Raw genomic sequence first — 17,906 nt, forward strand, 5'->3', positions numbered from 1 at the left:
AAATGTCATCATCCAATATTGTAAGATATTTCATTGTCTGCTTATGTCGCCCCTTTATTCATCCTACTGTTCTGACTTGGTGTATAAGGGAGAATTCTGTAAGAACGGCCCATGTTCTGAATTCTGTCGCTGCACATTTCAAAAGTGCTGAAGAAATAGTTATATTTACTACGTCCATCTTAGCTCACTCATTAATGTAACTACGGATTGCCTTTTATCTGCTCATCATTCCCGTATGCCATGGTTTGTACATCTCAATTGTTCTAGGCCTATTGCTTATATACATCTATCTCATTACTATCTTATTCATCTTTCTAGGCAATTTTGAAATGATTTCATTGCTTTGCTTACTTTGTGTATTATAATACACAAAGGGAAGCCAGGGTGCTGTAATCTTGGCGACCAAGATGGCGTAGCAGTGCAGACGTGGTTTGTCGTCCTCTCATTTACTTTTTGTATTTTTCGTCTTTTTAGTATATATTCCAATTTCTTTTCAATCTCTTTTTCAATCTTTAAATTAAATATAACTTCCAGTAACCCGTCTCACTCAATGTGACATGGATCCGCTTTTTTTAGACCTTATATCCAAAACTTGCATCAGAGGCTAGCCAGCTACTTAGCTACTAGCTATTTAGTCATTGTTAGCCACTGCTAGTGACCTTCACCATCTGCTCAAGCACCAGACGTTTTTTAGCCTGGATAATACCTGCCAGCATCGGACTGTTTTTCTCCACTACCACGCCGGATTCCTGCCATAAACCCTGGACCATTACTCCTGATCATCACAGCTAGCTAGCTGCCACCGAGTGACCCAGCCCCGAAGCTAGCCCTGAGCCAGGTGCATCTCCCGGCTAGCAAACGTACTGACCACAACTACAATACCTCTTTCGCCATCTGGCCCGGTCCCTTCGTCGTCATGACGCCCCGCCGTACCACCACGCAGATGTAATTCCATCAGCTGTGCCTTCAACCGGCCTTTGCCGGACGTCAGAGCAGACGCTTTTACTTACCCAGCGTTATCAAGTACACTATCCTTGAGCAATCAGAGGGAAATGAAAAGGGCTGCAGCTCAAAGATGAGAGAACACTGGGAGAGAAATGCCCGACAGGATCCTGGATCTCCAGTGTAGCTCCAGCGTAGCGCTCCGGAGGAGGTAAGCAGGGTTCTCGGGAAGCCGGAGTAGATTGGGGAGAAGCGGCGCCGGTAGCGGGTAACTGACAGTCTGGGAGGTTACTGTAGTGGCGGGCTGCCTAACAGACAATACGTGGAATTGCTCCAGAAAAGTATTGAAGGCACGGTCATGGCGTTCCGCCAAGGTCTGGAATCCTTCCATAAGACCCTGAAGTAACTCCTTGTGTCTTCCAATGGTGGCTCCTAGGAATGAGACGGCATTGCAGAGCTGGTCCGAGTCTGCTGGGTCAGTCACGGCCAGTTTGTACTATCAGGACTCAGGCTAAGACCCAGATGCAGACACAAGAGGTGGATAGTACGAGTATCAGAGTTTATTATAGTACAAGGGGCAGGCAAAAGGTAAGTCAAGGCAGGCAAAAGGTAAGTCAAGGCAGGCAAAGGGTCATAATCCAAATCAGAGTCAGGCAGGTACAGGACAGTGGGCAGGATCAGGGTCAGGACAGGCAGAAAGGTCAGAACTGGGAAGACTAGGAAAACAAAAACTAGAGCACAGGAAACACGGGAACATGCTGGTAGGACTTGGCAGGACAAGACGAACTGGAAACAAACAAACAGAAAATGCAGATACAAATACACAGGGGATAATGAGGGGAGATGGGAGACACCTGGTGGGGGGTGGAGACAAGCACAAAGACAGGTGAAACAGATCAGGGTGTGACACAAAGTGCTGAACCAATAGGCCTACCTCATCGCAGCTCATTTGCTTGCGCTTATAGTTAGAGCTAAGTGTTAATGATATAAGAATAAACATTATGAATTTACTGAACATAAATGTAAAAATGTTTGTGTATGGTTCAAAAGTAAAAACTCATATTGGCTTTCGTTATTATTGAAGGAGAATGCGGTTATTATCGACTTACAAATCCACAAGGAGTCAGTAGTAACCACATTTGTTTAAGCAAGTCAGCCATATCAGCTATGTTTTTTTTTAAAGCTAGTAAATGAGGCTGAATGAACTGTTTCGCTGCCAGACAAGGCTCCGCTGATAGCCAGGTGTAGCAGTGGTAAGGATTCACTCCAGAGTGCTGGAAAGAAAGCTCTGCTGTTGGTACAGCTTTATGTAGGCCCTGTAGTGGCTTTGCTGGCATTCATTAAAAAACACATGTAAACAGTGCAATTACGCAAAGATTATGTGGTGCATAATTCACCCATAGGTGCATTTGAGTGGAATACGTAGAATGATGTCAAATTCAGAGGTAAGAAGACGTTATACACTAATAAAACACTAGATGAACCAAGGAACCATAGCCGTTATGACAGTTTTAATCCAATTCCAAGTATATAAAACAACATAGAAACAGAGCGCCCGCGAGATCCCCCCCCCCCAGCGTCGCCTGAGAGGCGTGGGTGCGTTCGGTAGGTAGGGGCGAGAGTTGAAGTCACCGCTCGGTATCATGACAGCCGAGGACAAGCGGGCATCAGCAGCGCGCGAGAGAAAGAGCGGGAGGAGAGAGAAGACAGTGACTGCAGTTGCATGCTCTCTCTCGACGTTGGATGGATGTTGTTGTAAGAGCATCTGCAACTGGGAAAAAAGGAGTGGGGAAGAGGAGGTATACACTAACTCACCGAGGAAAGATCTATGCTTGGATTTCGGCTCTTTTTTCTTCGCCAATGCAAAAGGAAATATGCAGCGAAGCTTCACCCTCCTGTACACCAGTTTTCTGGGGATGTGCTTGGGTTCAAGTTTTCCAAGTAACATCAATATAGGTAGGTGAAAAACACGCGTAAAATGAAGCCTGGCAAAATTATTTTAACTGTTTATTTATTTAGGCTACAAATTTGGTTTCTTGTCATAGGCCTATTTGTATGGACAAATATGCATTTTCCGAAGCTTTAAAGTTGTATTCAACATATTTTGCTGATAAAACAGTCCAGATATATTTATGTGTTCTGTGTTTGCGTTTAGTTTGCAGAGAGACGTTTTATAAATAACCGCTGATTCTGTATCTTTCACAGGGGGACTATTCCCAACCGAATCTCACGAATATGAGGTGTTTCGGTTCGCGCTCTCGCACCACCAGGATATCCCCAAACTGGTGCCGCAGGTGGATATGGTCAAGATGGGCAACAGCTTCTCCATGACATATGCCTGTAAGTCTTTCCTTTCCCCCACGGTCTCTGTTATCCTCATCCCACCCATCCTTCCCAGTTATTTCCTAGTTTGCCTCATATGTTATTTATTCATACGATCAATCTGTTGTTGTCCTTCTGCTCAACGAGATCACTGGCCAACGCTTGTCCTGAATTATTTTCCTACTATTTAAATGTGTCTGTCATTGATAGTTGGAGATATCATATATGCAATTACAGCTGGTTATTCGCTCACTGTAAAGAGGGTCCGAGAATGTGTGCTTTTGTGGGTCCATCTGCTTCGCTTTCTCTCTCTTTCTCGTCAAATGCTTGTGAGCGAGAGAGAGAGACCTCAGTGCTATGAACAGATTTGTCTGACAATCTACCCATATCAGTAGTATACATGTAGGCTACAAACATTATAACCAGACGCAACAAAGTGGTTATATATATTTTTTAAATGTATTACGTTCTGACACCCTTCCCCCTACACAAGCCAACATGCGCTTCCTGCGCTTGAAATATTATCTGCCGTTAGCGCAGATCAACCAACCCCCCTTTCCCACCGGCATTCAGGAGAAACCTGTTACCACAAAGCGCTTTTCCTAATTAGCGAAGGATTTGTATTCGTTTAGCTTCAGCTGGCACCAGATACTTTCATTAAAGTGTTAAGCGCGCGGCTCAGGTTCGCTTTCTCATTACAGTAACCTAGCCAACAACGCCATACCACTCAAATGGCTCCAACCGCCGTGACTCACTCAAGTTCACAAGGTTGTCTCTGTGCGTTTCAGGAACACGTCTAAATTAGGGTTTTAATTAACGGAACACTGTAGGAGAAATGTTTGCATCGTAGACCTTTCCATTCGTTCACCCTTGGACATCATATTCTTTATGGATGAGGTCACTTACATGGGGGCGAGCGTGTAAGGTGACACAGACGCGTAAGGAGGACGTATAGTGTATTGTGAAGCACCGCGGATCAAAGGCTGTCACCGGTCAAGCAGTTATTAAGACGTTACTCTCTTGTAAGTACATCAACCAACGAATCGATCACGTGTCGTCATCGCACAGCCTGTGTCTGCCCCTTGGATGCCCAAATCAAATCATGTTTAACCTAATCGTTTTAGTATTAGTGTCACAGTCACCTTCCCTTAACAGATGCAGACAATGACACGATTTTGTAACATGTTTTAAAGATCAAGGTGATCTGGTAGCACAATCTATCCCCAGTCTGCTGAAAGCAAGAAAAAAACATGATACAACGAAAAATAACTTGAGCTTATTTTTGTGTGCCAGACTTCGCTTTTGGGATTTTACACAACAAGGTGCCCTTGAGTTTTTAATATTTTTCTTAAGTTGCTAAGTCTAAAGGTAGGCTATATCCCAGGTGCTCCATGTTGGACACCCTTAAAACGGGCATCAGGCCGTTGCAGCTGGGTGTTGAATCCAGATTAAACACAATAGATTCTCCTCCCTGACAACTCTCTCTTTCCACACTAGTCTCCCCAGGACTGCTTGAAGTGCGACATTCAGTTTCACAGGCAGAGTTTTTAGACATTGATAACCGTGTTGTCTCTGTGTTTTGTTCCTACTTGGAGACAAGACTTGAATTTAGAGGCCATTTTTATTCTGTTTCACATACTTGTCATGTTTTTCCTCAGATCTCTGATCTCTGCCTCTTAGAGATACAGTTCCCTTTTGAAAAGAAAAGGAAATCAGAAGAAAACGAAACAGTTGATATATTTAAAGTCACATATGATATCTAATGCAGTATTACTGTAACATATGATATCTAATACAGTATTATTGTAACATATGATATCTAATGCAGTATTACTGTAACATATGATATCTAATACAGTATTACTGTAACATATTATATCTAATGCAGTATTACTGTAACATATGATATCTAATGTAGTATTACTGTAACATATGATATCTAATATATTATGACCGTAACATATGATATCTAATGCAATATGACTGTAACATATGATATCTAATGCAATATGACCGTAACATATGATATCTAATGCAATATGAATGTCACATATGATATATAATGCAATATGACTGTAACATATGATATCTAATGCATTATGACCGTAACATATGATATCTAATGCAATATGACCGTAACATATGATATCTAATGCAATATGACTGTAACATATGATATCTAATGCAATATGACTGTAACATATGATATCTAATGCAATATGACTGTAACATATGATATCTAATGCAATATGACTGTAACATATGTTATCTAATGCATTATGACCGTAACATATGATATCTAATGCAGTATGACCGTAACATATGATAACTAATGCAATATGACCGTAACATATGATATCTAATGCAATATGACTGTAACATATGATATCTAATGCAATATGAACGTAACATATGATATCTAATGCAATATGACTGTAACATATGTTATTTAATGCATTATGACCATAACATATGGTATCTAATGCAATATGAGTGTAACATATGATATCTAATGCAATATGACCGTAACATATGATATCTAATGCAATATGACTGTAACATATGATATCTAATGCAATATGACCGTAACATATGATATCTAATGCAATATGACTGTAACATATGATATCTAATGCAATATGACTGTAACATATGATATCTAATGAAATATGACTGTAACATATGATATTTAATGCAATATGACCGTAACATATATCTAATGCAATATGACTGTAACATATGATATCTAATGCAATATGAACGTAACATATGATATCTAATGCAATATGACTGTAACATATGTTATTTAATGCATTATGACCATAACATATGGTATCTAATGCAATATGACCGTAACAAATGATATCTAATGCAATATGACCGTAACATATGATATCTAATGCAATATGACTGTAACATATGATATCTAATGCAATATGACCGTAACATATATCTAATGCAATATGACCGTAACATATGATATCTAATGCAATATGACTGGAACACATGATATCTAATGCAATATGACCGTAACATATGATATCTAATGCAATATGACTGTAACATATGATATCTAATGCAATATGACCGTAACATATGATATCTAATGCAATATGACCGTAACATATGATATCTAATGAAATATGACTGTAACATATGATATCTAATGCAATAAGACCGTAACATATGATATCTAATGCAATATGACCGTAACATATGATATCTAATGCAATATGACTGTAACATATGATATCTAATGCAATATGACTGTAACATATGATATCTAATGCAATATGACCGTAACATATATCTAATGCAATATGACCGTAACATATGATATCTAATGCAATATGACTGTAACATCTGATATCTAATGCAATATGACTGTAACATATATCTAATGCAATATGACTGTCACATATGATATCTAATGCAATATGAGTGTAACATATGATATCTAATGCAATATGACCGTAACATATGATATCTAATGCAATATGACTGTAACATATGATATCTAATGCAATATGACTGTAACATATATCTAATGCAATATGACCGTAACATATGATATCTAATGCAATATGACCGTAACATATATCTAATGCAATATGACCGTAACATATATCTAATGCAATATGACTGTCACATATGATATCTAATGCAATATGAGTGTAACATATGATATCTAATGCAATATGACCGTAACATATGATATCTAATGCAATATGACTGTAACATATGATATCTAATGCAATATGACCGTAACATATGATATCTAATGCAATATGACTGTAACATATGATATCTAATGCAATATGACCATAACATATATCTAATGCAATATGACTGTAACATATGATATCTAATGCAATATGACCGTAACATATGATATCTAATGCAATATGACTGTAACACATGATATCTAATGCAATATGACTGTAACATATGATATCTAATGCAATATGACTGTAACATATGATATCTAATGCAATATGACCGTAACATATGATATCTAATGCAATATGACTGTAACATATGATATCTAATTCAATATGACTGTAACATATGATATTTAATGCAATATGACTGTAACATATGATATCTAATGCAATATGACCGTAACATATGATATCTAATGCAATATGACCGTAACATATGATATCTAATGCAATATGACTGTAACATATGATATCTAATGCAATATGACTGTAACATATGATATCTAATGCAATATGACTGTAACATATGATATATAATGCAATATGGCTGTAACAGATGATATCTAATGCAATATGACCGTAACATATGATATCTAATGCAATATGACCGTAACATATGATATCTAATGCAATATGACCGTAACATATGCTGTCTAATGCAATATGACCGTAGCATCACATGAGGGATTCCCATTCAAACTACGGAGCCATACATTTGAAATATGGGTGACCTGCTTCCATACACTTATATGGGAAGGATCTTCTAAAGGGACATGGTGTAGACTACCCTACTGTCAGTGTCCATATCCATCTCTCCAGCGATATCTAACAAGGACTACCCCCTCCTCACACTCCAAATAAGAGTTACCTCCTCATATTAATCAACCTCCTCATCTTCGTCACCCCCCTCACCCTCCTCTCTCAGACTACGGTCTTAGACACTGCGCTCTAATGAAGTGTAAATAATCCCACCATGGCCTTAGTGTTGATGTATCTCTGTGAATGAAGCCAGAAGTGAACATGGTAGGCTACACACACACATGCACGCACGCACGCGCACACACACACACACACACACACACACACACACACACACACACACACACACACACACACACACACACACACACACACACACACACACACACTTGAAGAGGCTACACACACACATGCACGCACGCACGCGCACACACACACACACACACACACACACACACACACACACACACACACACACACACACACACACACACACACACACACACACACTTGAAGACAATAGGGTCATCCAGTGTAGTGGACGAAGTAACGGAACATGGATCCATTGATTCCAGGAAGGTAGAAACCCAGGGGGATGCCTGGGCCTAGAGAGACAGTCCACTCCTCTTCTTCTGTTGTAGTGTGGTGGTGCTGTGTATCGTCCCTCTGGGTAGCTCTGGGAGTAGACGTGTAGAGAAAGAGAGATGGTGTGTGTGGTTTAGGATTGAAAACAGAGAAACTGCTATGGATTCTCCTCCATCACAGTTTACACTCTGCTTAGTCCTCCGTCTGTTTGCATGATCACTGCTTAGCGGAGGGCACACACACACACACGCACGCACGCACGCACACACACACACACACACACACACACACACACACACACCCACACACACACATACATAGGGCATGAGGGGGAAGAAACAGCATGTTTATCAGGATCATAAATATCAGGACAGGCCTGATGGAAACAGAAAATGTTTCGGTAAACTTCTCAAATGTCGACAAAACGAAATACGTTAGACGAGGTGGGATCTTTTTGTGTCTGTAAAATAAATTATGTGAGAAATGTCGGTGGAAACACTGATAGAATGACCATCATATCGAAGTAAACTTGGAGTCATGCGATGTCGTCAGGAAAGCATGAAGTTTATTAGGTTACAGATTAAATAAATTGTGATGCACTTCACAGGGTGGTGAAAGTGCACAGTGATGAGCTTGATGCTCCTTTCTGATAAATATCAAGGGTCTTGTTCTGGTGACACGATCATCTATGCTTCTTTCTGATAAATATCCAGGGTCTTATTCTGGTGACATGATCATCTATGCTTCTTTCTGATAAATATCCAGGGTTGTATTCTGGTGACACGATCATCTATGCTTCTTTCTGATAAATATCCAGGGTTGTATTCTGGTGACATGATCATTGATGCTTGACTGCTGTTAGAATTCAAATAATCTCGTTCTTTTGTCAATACTAATCTCATCATGTAGGCTATACGCGCGCTCTAGCCAGCAGCGCGCTGACACAGTACTGCTTCTGCGTGTTGTCGTACCGGAGTGGGCACACTCCCTATATAATACCATTCTGTTGTGTGAAACCCATCAATAGAGTTGAAAATGCCATGGAAACCCATTTCACTTGTATTTTTTATTCAGTACATGTAAATTTAACCACAAGATGTATTTTTACTAGATGCACTAGATCATCACAGTCTTTTATCTGCAGCAAATACATTTGATTGGAAACACATCTGTGGTGGGAAAATGCACATATAGTTTTAAGCAGATTTGAAAATATTCACATGAAAATCTGTCAACAATTGGATGGAAACCTAACTTGTCTGAGTCTTTTAAAGGCCACTTGTATTTCTAAACCATTTTTTGTGCTAAACAACCCTTGAGCTGAGCTGGGTATTGGCAGCCGCTGTGATGGCAACACATTCCCAGATTGTGGTGAGTGAGCAGTGATCTCGCTCCTCTCTGCTCCGTTGCTTCTCTCCGTCCCTAACGTGAAGGGACAGATCAGATCCTGTTAGCTGAGACAGGCTATATGATGCATGTCACGTCTAAGCCTGCCTATCGGTTAGAGAGTTCATTCAGTAACCGAAAGGTTGCTGGTTCTAATCCCCGAGCTGACTAGGTGAAAAATCTGTCAAAGTGCCCTTGAGCACTTAACCCTAATTGTTCCTGTATGTCTCTCTGGATAAGAGCATCTGCTAAATGACTAACATGTAAATAACACAAACAGTGACTCTGGTTAGAGGTGATGTACATACGGCAGAGAAGACAGTGACACCATTTCTCTCTGTGTGTCTCTGCTTCAAGAGGATGTAGAAAAGGTTAACATTAAAATACATTTTGCAATCTTGACTTTATGATGACCTACTTAGTGTGTGTATGAAAGTTTATCCGTGTCAATATCTGTGTGTGTGTGTATGTGTGTGGAATATGTGTGTGTGTGTGTATTTGTTCATCTGTCGGTGTGTGTGTGCGTCTGGGTGTGTCTGTGTGTGTGTGCTTGCTTGCATGCCTGTGTGTGTGTGTGTGTGTGTGTGTGTGTGCATTTGTGCATCTGCATATGTGTGTGTGTATGTTTGCGTGTGTGTGTGTGTGTGTGTGTGTGTGTGTGTGTGTGTGTGTGTGTGTGTGTGTGTGTGTGTGTGTGAATAAGCCTGGGCAGTTATGGGCTATGACGGTTAAAGGCAGTTAGAGGCAGTAGCTGAATGGCTCCTTGTGCCTGTGGATGAATGGAGCTCCTCCGGATGAGGGAGGTACTCATCAGCGGGCCTGAGGCCTGTATGGGTTGCACCCCAAATGGAACCCTATGCCCTATTTAGTGCATCACTTTAGACCAACGCTCATAGGGCCTAGATAGGGAATAGGTTGTGATATGGGCAGCAGTCTATATGACCACCCACTTCCTCCAGTCCTCCCCCTGCCTCCCCCTACACTCACCCCTCACCATCTGCATCCCCTCTCCTCAACACCTGCTGGGGGAGACAGAATAGGGCACAAGGGAGTCTAACAGTTGGGTGTTGGGTGAACTAGTAAAGGTGAGAGTACACACAGAACAGAATAGATGGTGTAGAAGGAAAATGGCTGACGTTGAGGAAACTATGATGTATTTCTCCTGTTGAGTCATCGACAGTGTGGGTGTGTGCACGCTCTGTGTGTGTATGTTTGTTCGTCTGTGTGTGTGTGTGTGTGTGTGTGTGTGTGTGTGTGTGTGTGTGTGTGTGTGTGTGTGTGTGTGTGTGTGTGTGTGTGTGTGTGTGTGTGTGTGTGTGTGTGTGTGTGTGTGTGTGTGTGTGTGTGTGTGTGTGTGTGTAGCCTACATGTTCATAGGAAGATCTAGTTTGACTCTCTTTCTACATGTTTCCCTGGTTAAATATAACTGCAGTGGAATGGATACCTTGAGCCAAACAGGGAGTACGAGTCTTCCCCTTGGTTAGCGTTGACATCACCATAATCTGCTATTGACTGGCTTTAGATTAGGGACGGAGTGGAGGCATAAATAGCTGATTTCATGTCAAATCTCCTGCAGCCATTAGGTCATAACTCCAGTGTGGTGTTGAATGAATATGTTGGTGAGGTGTTGCTTTAACGTTGGTTATCTGGTGAAGAGATATTGTAAACAAAATACAATTTAACATTACAATTAAGAATTGCTAGCCATGTATGACAAAATAAACATTCACAATTAAACTACATTAGTAAAATAACAATTCCTTCATAACTGTAATATATATTATGCTAAAAAGAAGCCTCTGTTTTTTTCCGGTTATCCTTCTAAGTGACCACATAGAGATACAAAAATAAATAGTATTAGCAAAATGATTACCACAATTATCTATTCTAGTAATGTTATTTCTATGACTGACCAAACCACCCAGTTCTAGCATCACAACATGTAATTGGAATCCATAGCTAACCAGATTCATGTTGTCACTATAAACTTCTGCAGCATCATTTCTCTTCTCTCTGAGGGCTTTTAAAGGAAGTGTGTGTGTGTGTGCGTGTGTGTGTGTGTGTGTGTGTGTGTGTGTGTGTGTGTGTGTGTGTGTGTGTGTGTGTGTGTGTGTGTGTGTGTGTGTGTGTGTGTGAGCCCTAAGCCAGGTCTGATCAATGGACTGGGGCCACACTAAGACATCCAGATCAATAAGAGGATAGAAAAGAGCTCCCTCTCCAAATCTCCTGGCCTAGAGGACCAATAGGAAGTAGTACTACAGTATTATAGCCTGGTCTAGAGAACCAATAGGAATTAGTACTACAGTTTTATAGCCTGGTCTAGAGAACCAATAGGAATTAGTACTACAGTATTATAGCCTGGTCTAGAGGACCAATAGGAATTAGTACTAGATTATTATAGCCTGGTCTAGAGAACCAATAGGAATTAGTACTACAGTATTATAGCCTGGTCTAGAGGACCAACAGGAATTAGTACTACAGTATTATAGCCTGGTCTAGAGGACCAACAGGAATTAGTACTACAGTATTATAGCCTTGTCTAGAGAACCAATAGGTAGTAGTACTACAGTATTATAGCCTGGTCTAGAGGACCAACAGGAATTAGTACTACATTATTATAGCCTGGCCTGGAGCAGAGGTTCAAGCCTCGCCAGTTCAGGGCTACAAGAACATTGTGAAACGGCTGGGGGCGGTTTGAGAACCTCTGACCTATTGGTCACACTGGAATTATTAGTACTGTACTGCATGAGATGGAATGTTGTAGTGCTGGGATGATGTCACTGGGATGACAGAGCAGAGAAATCTCTCAAGTTGTCACGGCTGTTGAAAGGAGAGGACCAAGGTGCAGTGTGGTGAGCGTACATTTTATTTTATTTAATAAAAATAATGACTCCGAACAAAGCAATAAACACTACAAAAACAAACCGTGAAGCTCAAAGGCTATGTGCCCTAAACAAAGTCAACTTCCCACCAAGACAGGTGGAAAAAAGGGCTACTTAAGTATGGTTCTCAATCAGAGACGACGATAAACAGCTGCCTCTGAAACACAAAGGAAAATAGAAAACATAGAAATAAAGAAACTAGAATGCCCACCCTAGTCACACCCTGGCCTAACCAAAATAGAGAATAAAAGCATCTCTATGGCTAGGGCCTGACAGTACCCCCCAAAGGTGCGGACTCCGGGCGCAAAACCTGACTCTAAAGGGGAGGGTCCGGGTGGGCTTCCTTTACGGTGGCGGCTCTGGTGCGGGACGTAGACCCCCCTCCGCCTCTGGCTCCCCCCACTTTGGTGCCGCCTCTGGTGCGGGGACCCTCGCCGCCGACCCCGGACTGGGCACCCTCGTTGCGGGCCCCGGAGTGGCGGCCCTCGATGACGACTTCGGATTGGAGGCTGTCGCTGGAGGCTCCGGACTGGAGGCCGTCGCTGGAGACTCCGGACTGGCCCGTGGAGCAGGCACCGGACTCACCGGGCTGGGGAGACCTACTGGAGGCCTGGTCCGTGGAGGAGGCACAGGATGAACCAGACTGGGGAGACCTACTGGAGGCCTGGTCCTTGGAGGAGGCACAGGATGACCGCGCTGTGGGGGAGCACTGGAGAACTGATGCGTCGCCTTGGCAATAAACACTACAAAAACAAACCGTGAAGCTCAAAGGCTATGTGCCCTAAACAAAGTCAACTTCCCACCAAGACAGGTGGGAAAAAGGGCTACCTAAGTATGGTTCTCAATCAGAGACAACGATAAACAGCTGCCTCTGATTGAGAACCACACCCGGCCAAACACAAAGAAAATAGAAAATATAGAAATAAAGAAACTAGAATGCCCACCCTAGTCACACCCTGGCCTAACCAAAATAGAGAATTAAAGCCTCTCTATGGCCAGGGCGTGACACAAGTACACTGCGAAATTAGACGTATGTCCAGTTAAGCAAGACGTCAGGAGATGACATCAAAACCGGCCACTAGGGGCAATGGTGAGCACTATTATCATCAATGCCTTTTATCATTTAGATTTGCTCACCTCCTGTGTCATCTCTCCTCCATCTTCCCTCGCCTCCTTTTGAAAAAAAGTCCAATTTAATCGAGGAGAGTGAATGTGGAGGGAAATGCACTTGCTTGAAATGAGAGGGAAATGAGAGGGTCCTCTGGCAGATATGTTGTTGTCTTAGGTCTCTCTTTATGTAGTGTTTTGGTGTCTCTCTTGTCGTGATGTGTGTTTTGTCATATATATTTTTGTATTTTTAATCCCAGCCCCCGTCCATGCAGGAGGCCTTTTGCCTTTTGGTGGGCCGTCATTGTAAATAAGAATTTGTTCATAACTGACTTGCCTAATTAAATAAAGGTTAAAAAAATAAAATAAAAAAGACAAATTCTTCCACAGTAGGATGTACATGAGTATCCTCGATGAAAGGTGGTTATCGAGAAGTGGACGACACTCTTCCGCTCGTCTGCTAATGAACTGACACAATCCTTGAACACTTCTCGGTTTCTATGTCACGAAGGAGAGTGAACGGAGGAGAGAGGATGGAGGACAGTCTTGTGCCTGAATGAGAATCTCCCCAAGTAGGCTTGTGTTTTGCATGGGCGTTGTGGAAGGGGGTGGTGGATGGGCGTAAGCTGTGAACTCTGACACTGAGGGTTGCAGGTTCAATCCCAGGGCTAGGGACTCGTTTAGTTTGAACCCTATCCCAAACCTTAAACCTTAACTTAACCATTCGGAATGAATGCCTTCATTTAACCTTAGAAATGTGCCGTTTATGGACAGGGCTTTGTATGTCTGATTCTGCTGTGAGACCGTGAGAGCTTGTTGGACAGAAATGGTGTCGTGTTAGCCCGGGTGCTGGACCCTTGATCACCATATCAAAGCACCACTACAAGGGTTAGATTATAACAACCCCATAGACGTATGGAATATGAATGTTGGTGTATAGTTTACTGTCTTTTGGAAAGGCCGGGAGTCAAAATGGAGTCATGTTGCAGAAATGTACTCCGGTTCAGATACAAAGAGAGGTGATTGGAGAGAGAGCACTATTTAATTGTTTGCCCACATTACGGGTTTCATAAAGTTGGACTTTTGAGATTTGTGTATTATTACTAGGGTTGCATGTTTTGGGGAATATTCAGAGGTGGAAACTTTCCGTGGGATTTAACAGAAATATACAGTATGTGAATTAACGGGAATATAATGCAAATTCATATTAATACTATTTAAATGTAGATGTTTTTTGCATTGGATATATTTACCATATCATATGTAGACAGAAACATGAACATTTTACATGATCATAATTAGACATAATTGCAAATGATTAAATCCTTCCAATATAAAAATAACAATTTAGTTGCAAATGTAACTTTAATTAAATGAGTTGACTCTTCACATGGGATGATTTCACTGAACAACAAAAGAAGGGGAATATTGAATGATCCCCAATGATCCATTGCATCTCCCAAAAACGTTTTCAACATACATCTGTAAAATTATAGTCTAGAAACTAAAGCTTTGGTTGTCTTCCTCTCAGGCTTCCATGTCTTTTCCCTGGACCTCCTCAATGCCCACCTCTTGAACATCAGACTCTGAGGCCTCTTCTTCACTGTCACTTTCCAACCTGGTTGAGGATGGCTCGTTGTCAGGCTCAAAAAGCCAAAAATTTGCCGGGATGGCCACCAATTCTTTTCGTGCTTTGGTGTGTGTGTTCCCAAACAAGGACCAGTTGCGCTCTGAGGCGGCTGATGTTGGTGGGATTTGGAGGAGGATGGAGGCAACAGGGGAAAGAGCCTCAGTTCCACAAAGTCCCTTCCACCAGGTGGCTGATTAGATATGTTGGCACGACTGCCATATTGCATCTCCATTCCAAATCCCTTGCTTGGAAGTGTACTTCACCAGACTACCAAGAACCTTGCCCTCATCCAGGCCAAGGTGGTGAGACATGGTAGTGATGACACCATAGGCCTTGTTGATCTCTGCACTAGACAGGATGCTCTTGCCAGCGTTCTTGGGGTACAACACGTACGCTGCGGTGTGTATGGGCTTCAGGCAGAAGTCTTCACGCTTTTTGATGTATTTCAGAACTGCAGTTTCCTCTGCTTGGAGCAGCAGTGAAGTGGGCAGGGCAGTACGGATTTCTTCTCTTACATCTGCAAGCAGAGTCTGAACATCAGACAGGATGTTATTGTCTCCCTCAATCCGTGCAATGGCTACTGCTATAGGTTTCAGGAGTTTCAGGCTGCTTACCACTCTCTCCCAAAATACATCATCCAGGAGGATCCTCTTGATGGGGTTCCATATCGGCAGACTGTGATATGGTAATTTCTTGGAGAGTCTCCTTCCCCTCCAGGAGACTGTCAAACATGATGACAACACCACCCCAACTGGTGGGGTGCTCTTATTCTTCTCACTTTGCTTGGTGAGGTAGATTCCTGCTGTAACTTGATGACCCTTCACATACCTAACCATTTCCTTGGCTCTCTTGTAGAGTGTATCCATTTGTTTCAGTGCCATGATGTAATTGAGGAGCAGATTCAATGTATGAGCAGCACAGCCAATGGGTGTGATGTGAGGGTAGGACTCCTCCACTTTAGACCAAGCAGCCTTCATGTTCGCAGCATTGTTTGTCACCAGTGCAAGTACCTTCTGTGGTCCAAGGTTATTGATGACGGACTTCAGCTCATCTGCAATGTAGAGACCGGTGTGTCTCTTGTCCATTGTGTCTGTGCTCTTGTAGAATACTGGTTGAGGGGTGGAGATGATGTAGTTAAATATTCCTTGCCCACGAACATTCGAACACCCATCAGAGCAGGTTGCAATACAGTCTGCTTTCTCTATGATTTGCTTGACCTTCACTTGAACTCTGCATCCAGCAAATGAGTAGATAAAGCATGTCTGGTTGAAGGGGTGTATGCTGGAAAAATAACATTCATAAATCTCTTCCAATACACATTGCTTGTCAGCATCAGAGGTGAACCAGTTGCATACACAGCTCGAGCAAGATATTCACAGCATTGCTCTGACTATGCTCCTCCATTGATTCAAAACAACTTTTGATTCCAGGAGGACCATGAGCTGTTTATTGAAATCAATAAGGTGCCGGATTCATAATTTTCACCTCGAATAGAAGTAGAGGGACTTTTGTCAGGTTGCTTGTTGTGAGCGCTGAGGGAACTTTATGCACTTGGCCAGATTCTGCATCTTTGTTGCATTCTTCACATATGATTTGGCACAGTATTTGCAAATGTACACAGCTTTTCCTTCTACATTAGCTGCAGTGAAATATCTCCACACATCAGATAGTGCCCGTGGCATTTTCCTGTAAAGATTAGATATATATTTTTTTTAAACAAACTAATTCAATTCCATGTACAGATACATAGTTAAGAAGTTAGATTAAACAACTCCTTTGTAAGATAAATGTTTTAAAATGAAACATGTATGGAAACAGGTGAATTAACACTCCTCATTTAGCATTCTCAAGCAAGCTAAAACCCACATGGTAGCAAAAACTAACTAGGCGAAATTGTTAAAAAGTTAGAAATGATTTAAACACACTTTGCTTTAGGCTACTATTTACTAGTTATTGTAATCAAAACTTACCAGAAAGCATGTAGTCCTTGGCTCACAGTGTAGTAGTGTGGGCTCAATAGCATTTCATTAGTGTGCAAGATCTTGAGAATCAGCTGTACATGTGATCCATTGACTTGGGGATAGTTTAACCAAAATATGCCACAAGACCTAGAATTGCTTTATGTGTATCCCACAAAAAAGGTTCACTGTCATAAGCTAACTTTTTTAATGAATTTAAGCAAAATTCCCCAAATTCCTGGGCTTAACTTCCCATGGAAAAATTCCTGAAATTTACCGTAAAGTTTCTGACCCTTTGCAACCCCAATTTTTACCGTGGTATATGGGTATTATCAGTGTGATGGGCCTAGAGAGACACTCCTCTCCTCTTCTTCTGTTGTAGTGTGGTGGTGATGTGTATCGTCCCTCTGGGTAGCTCTGGGAGTAGACGTGTAGAGAAAGAGAGAGTGTGTGTGGAGTTTAGGATTGAAAACAGAGAAACTGCTGTGGATTCTCCTCCATCACAGTTTACACTCTGCTTAGTCCTCCGTCTGTTTGCATGATCACTACTTAGTGGAGGACACACACACACACACACACACACACACACACACACACACACACACACACACAC

At 41.8% G+C, this 17,906-nt stretch overlaps 1 protein-coding gene across 7 annotated transcripts in view; it reads left to right on the top strand.

Annotated features, from left to right (window-relative positions):
* The first annotated feature begins 2,575 nt into the window (after positions 1–2,575).
* The window catches only part of LOC129858394 (glutamate receptor 1-like), a 186,670-nt gene continuing 171,339 nt past the window's right edge, over positions 2,576–17,906 (top strand). For 6 of the 7 annotated variants that reach the window (XM_055927576.1, XM_055927577.1, XM_055927579.1 and 3 more), the window contains exons 1-2: positions 2,576–2,898; positions 3,148–3,282. In XM_055927576.1, coding sequence (XP_055783551.1) covers positions 2,586–2,898; positions 3,148–3,282 — 448 coding nt within the window. In that variant the 5' untranslated portion in view covers positions 2,576–2,585. The remainder of the gene's footprint in view (positions 2,899–3,147; positions 3,283–17,906) is intronic. The other variant, XM_055927575.1, reaches the window with a different exon arrangement.

This window comes from Salvelinus fontinalis, chromosome 6 (genome assembly GCF_029448725.1).
Source record: "Salvelinus fontinalis isolate EN_2023a chromosome 6, ASM2944872v1, whole genome shotgun sequence".
NCBI lineage: Eukaryota > Metazoa > Chordata > Actinopteri > Salmoniformes > Salmonidae > Salvelinus > Salvelinus fontinalis.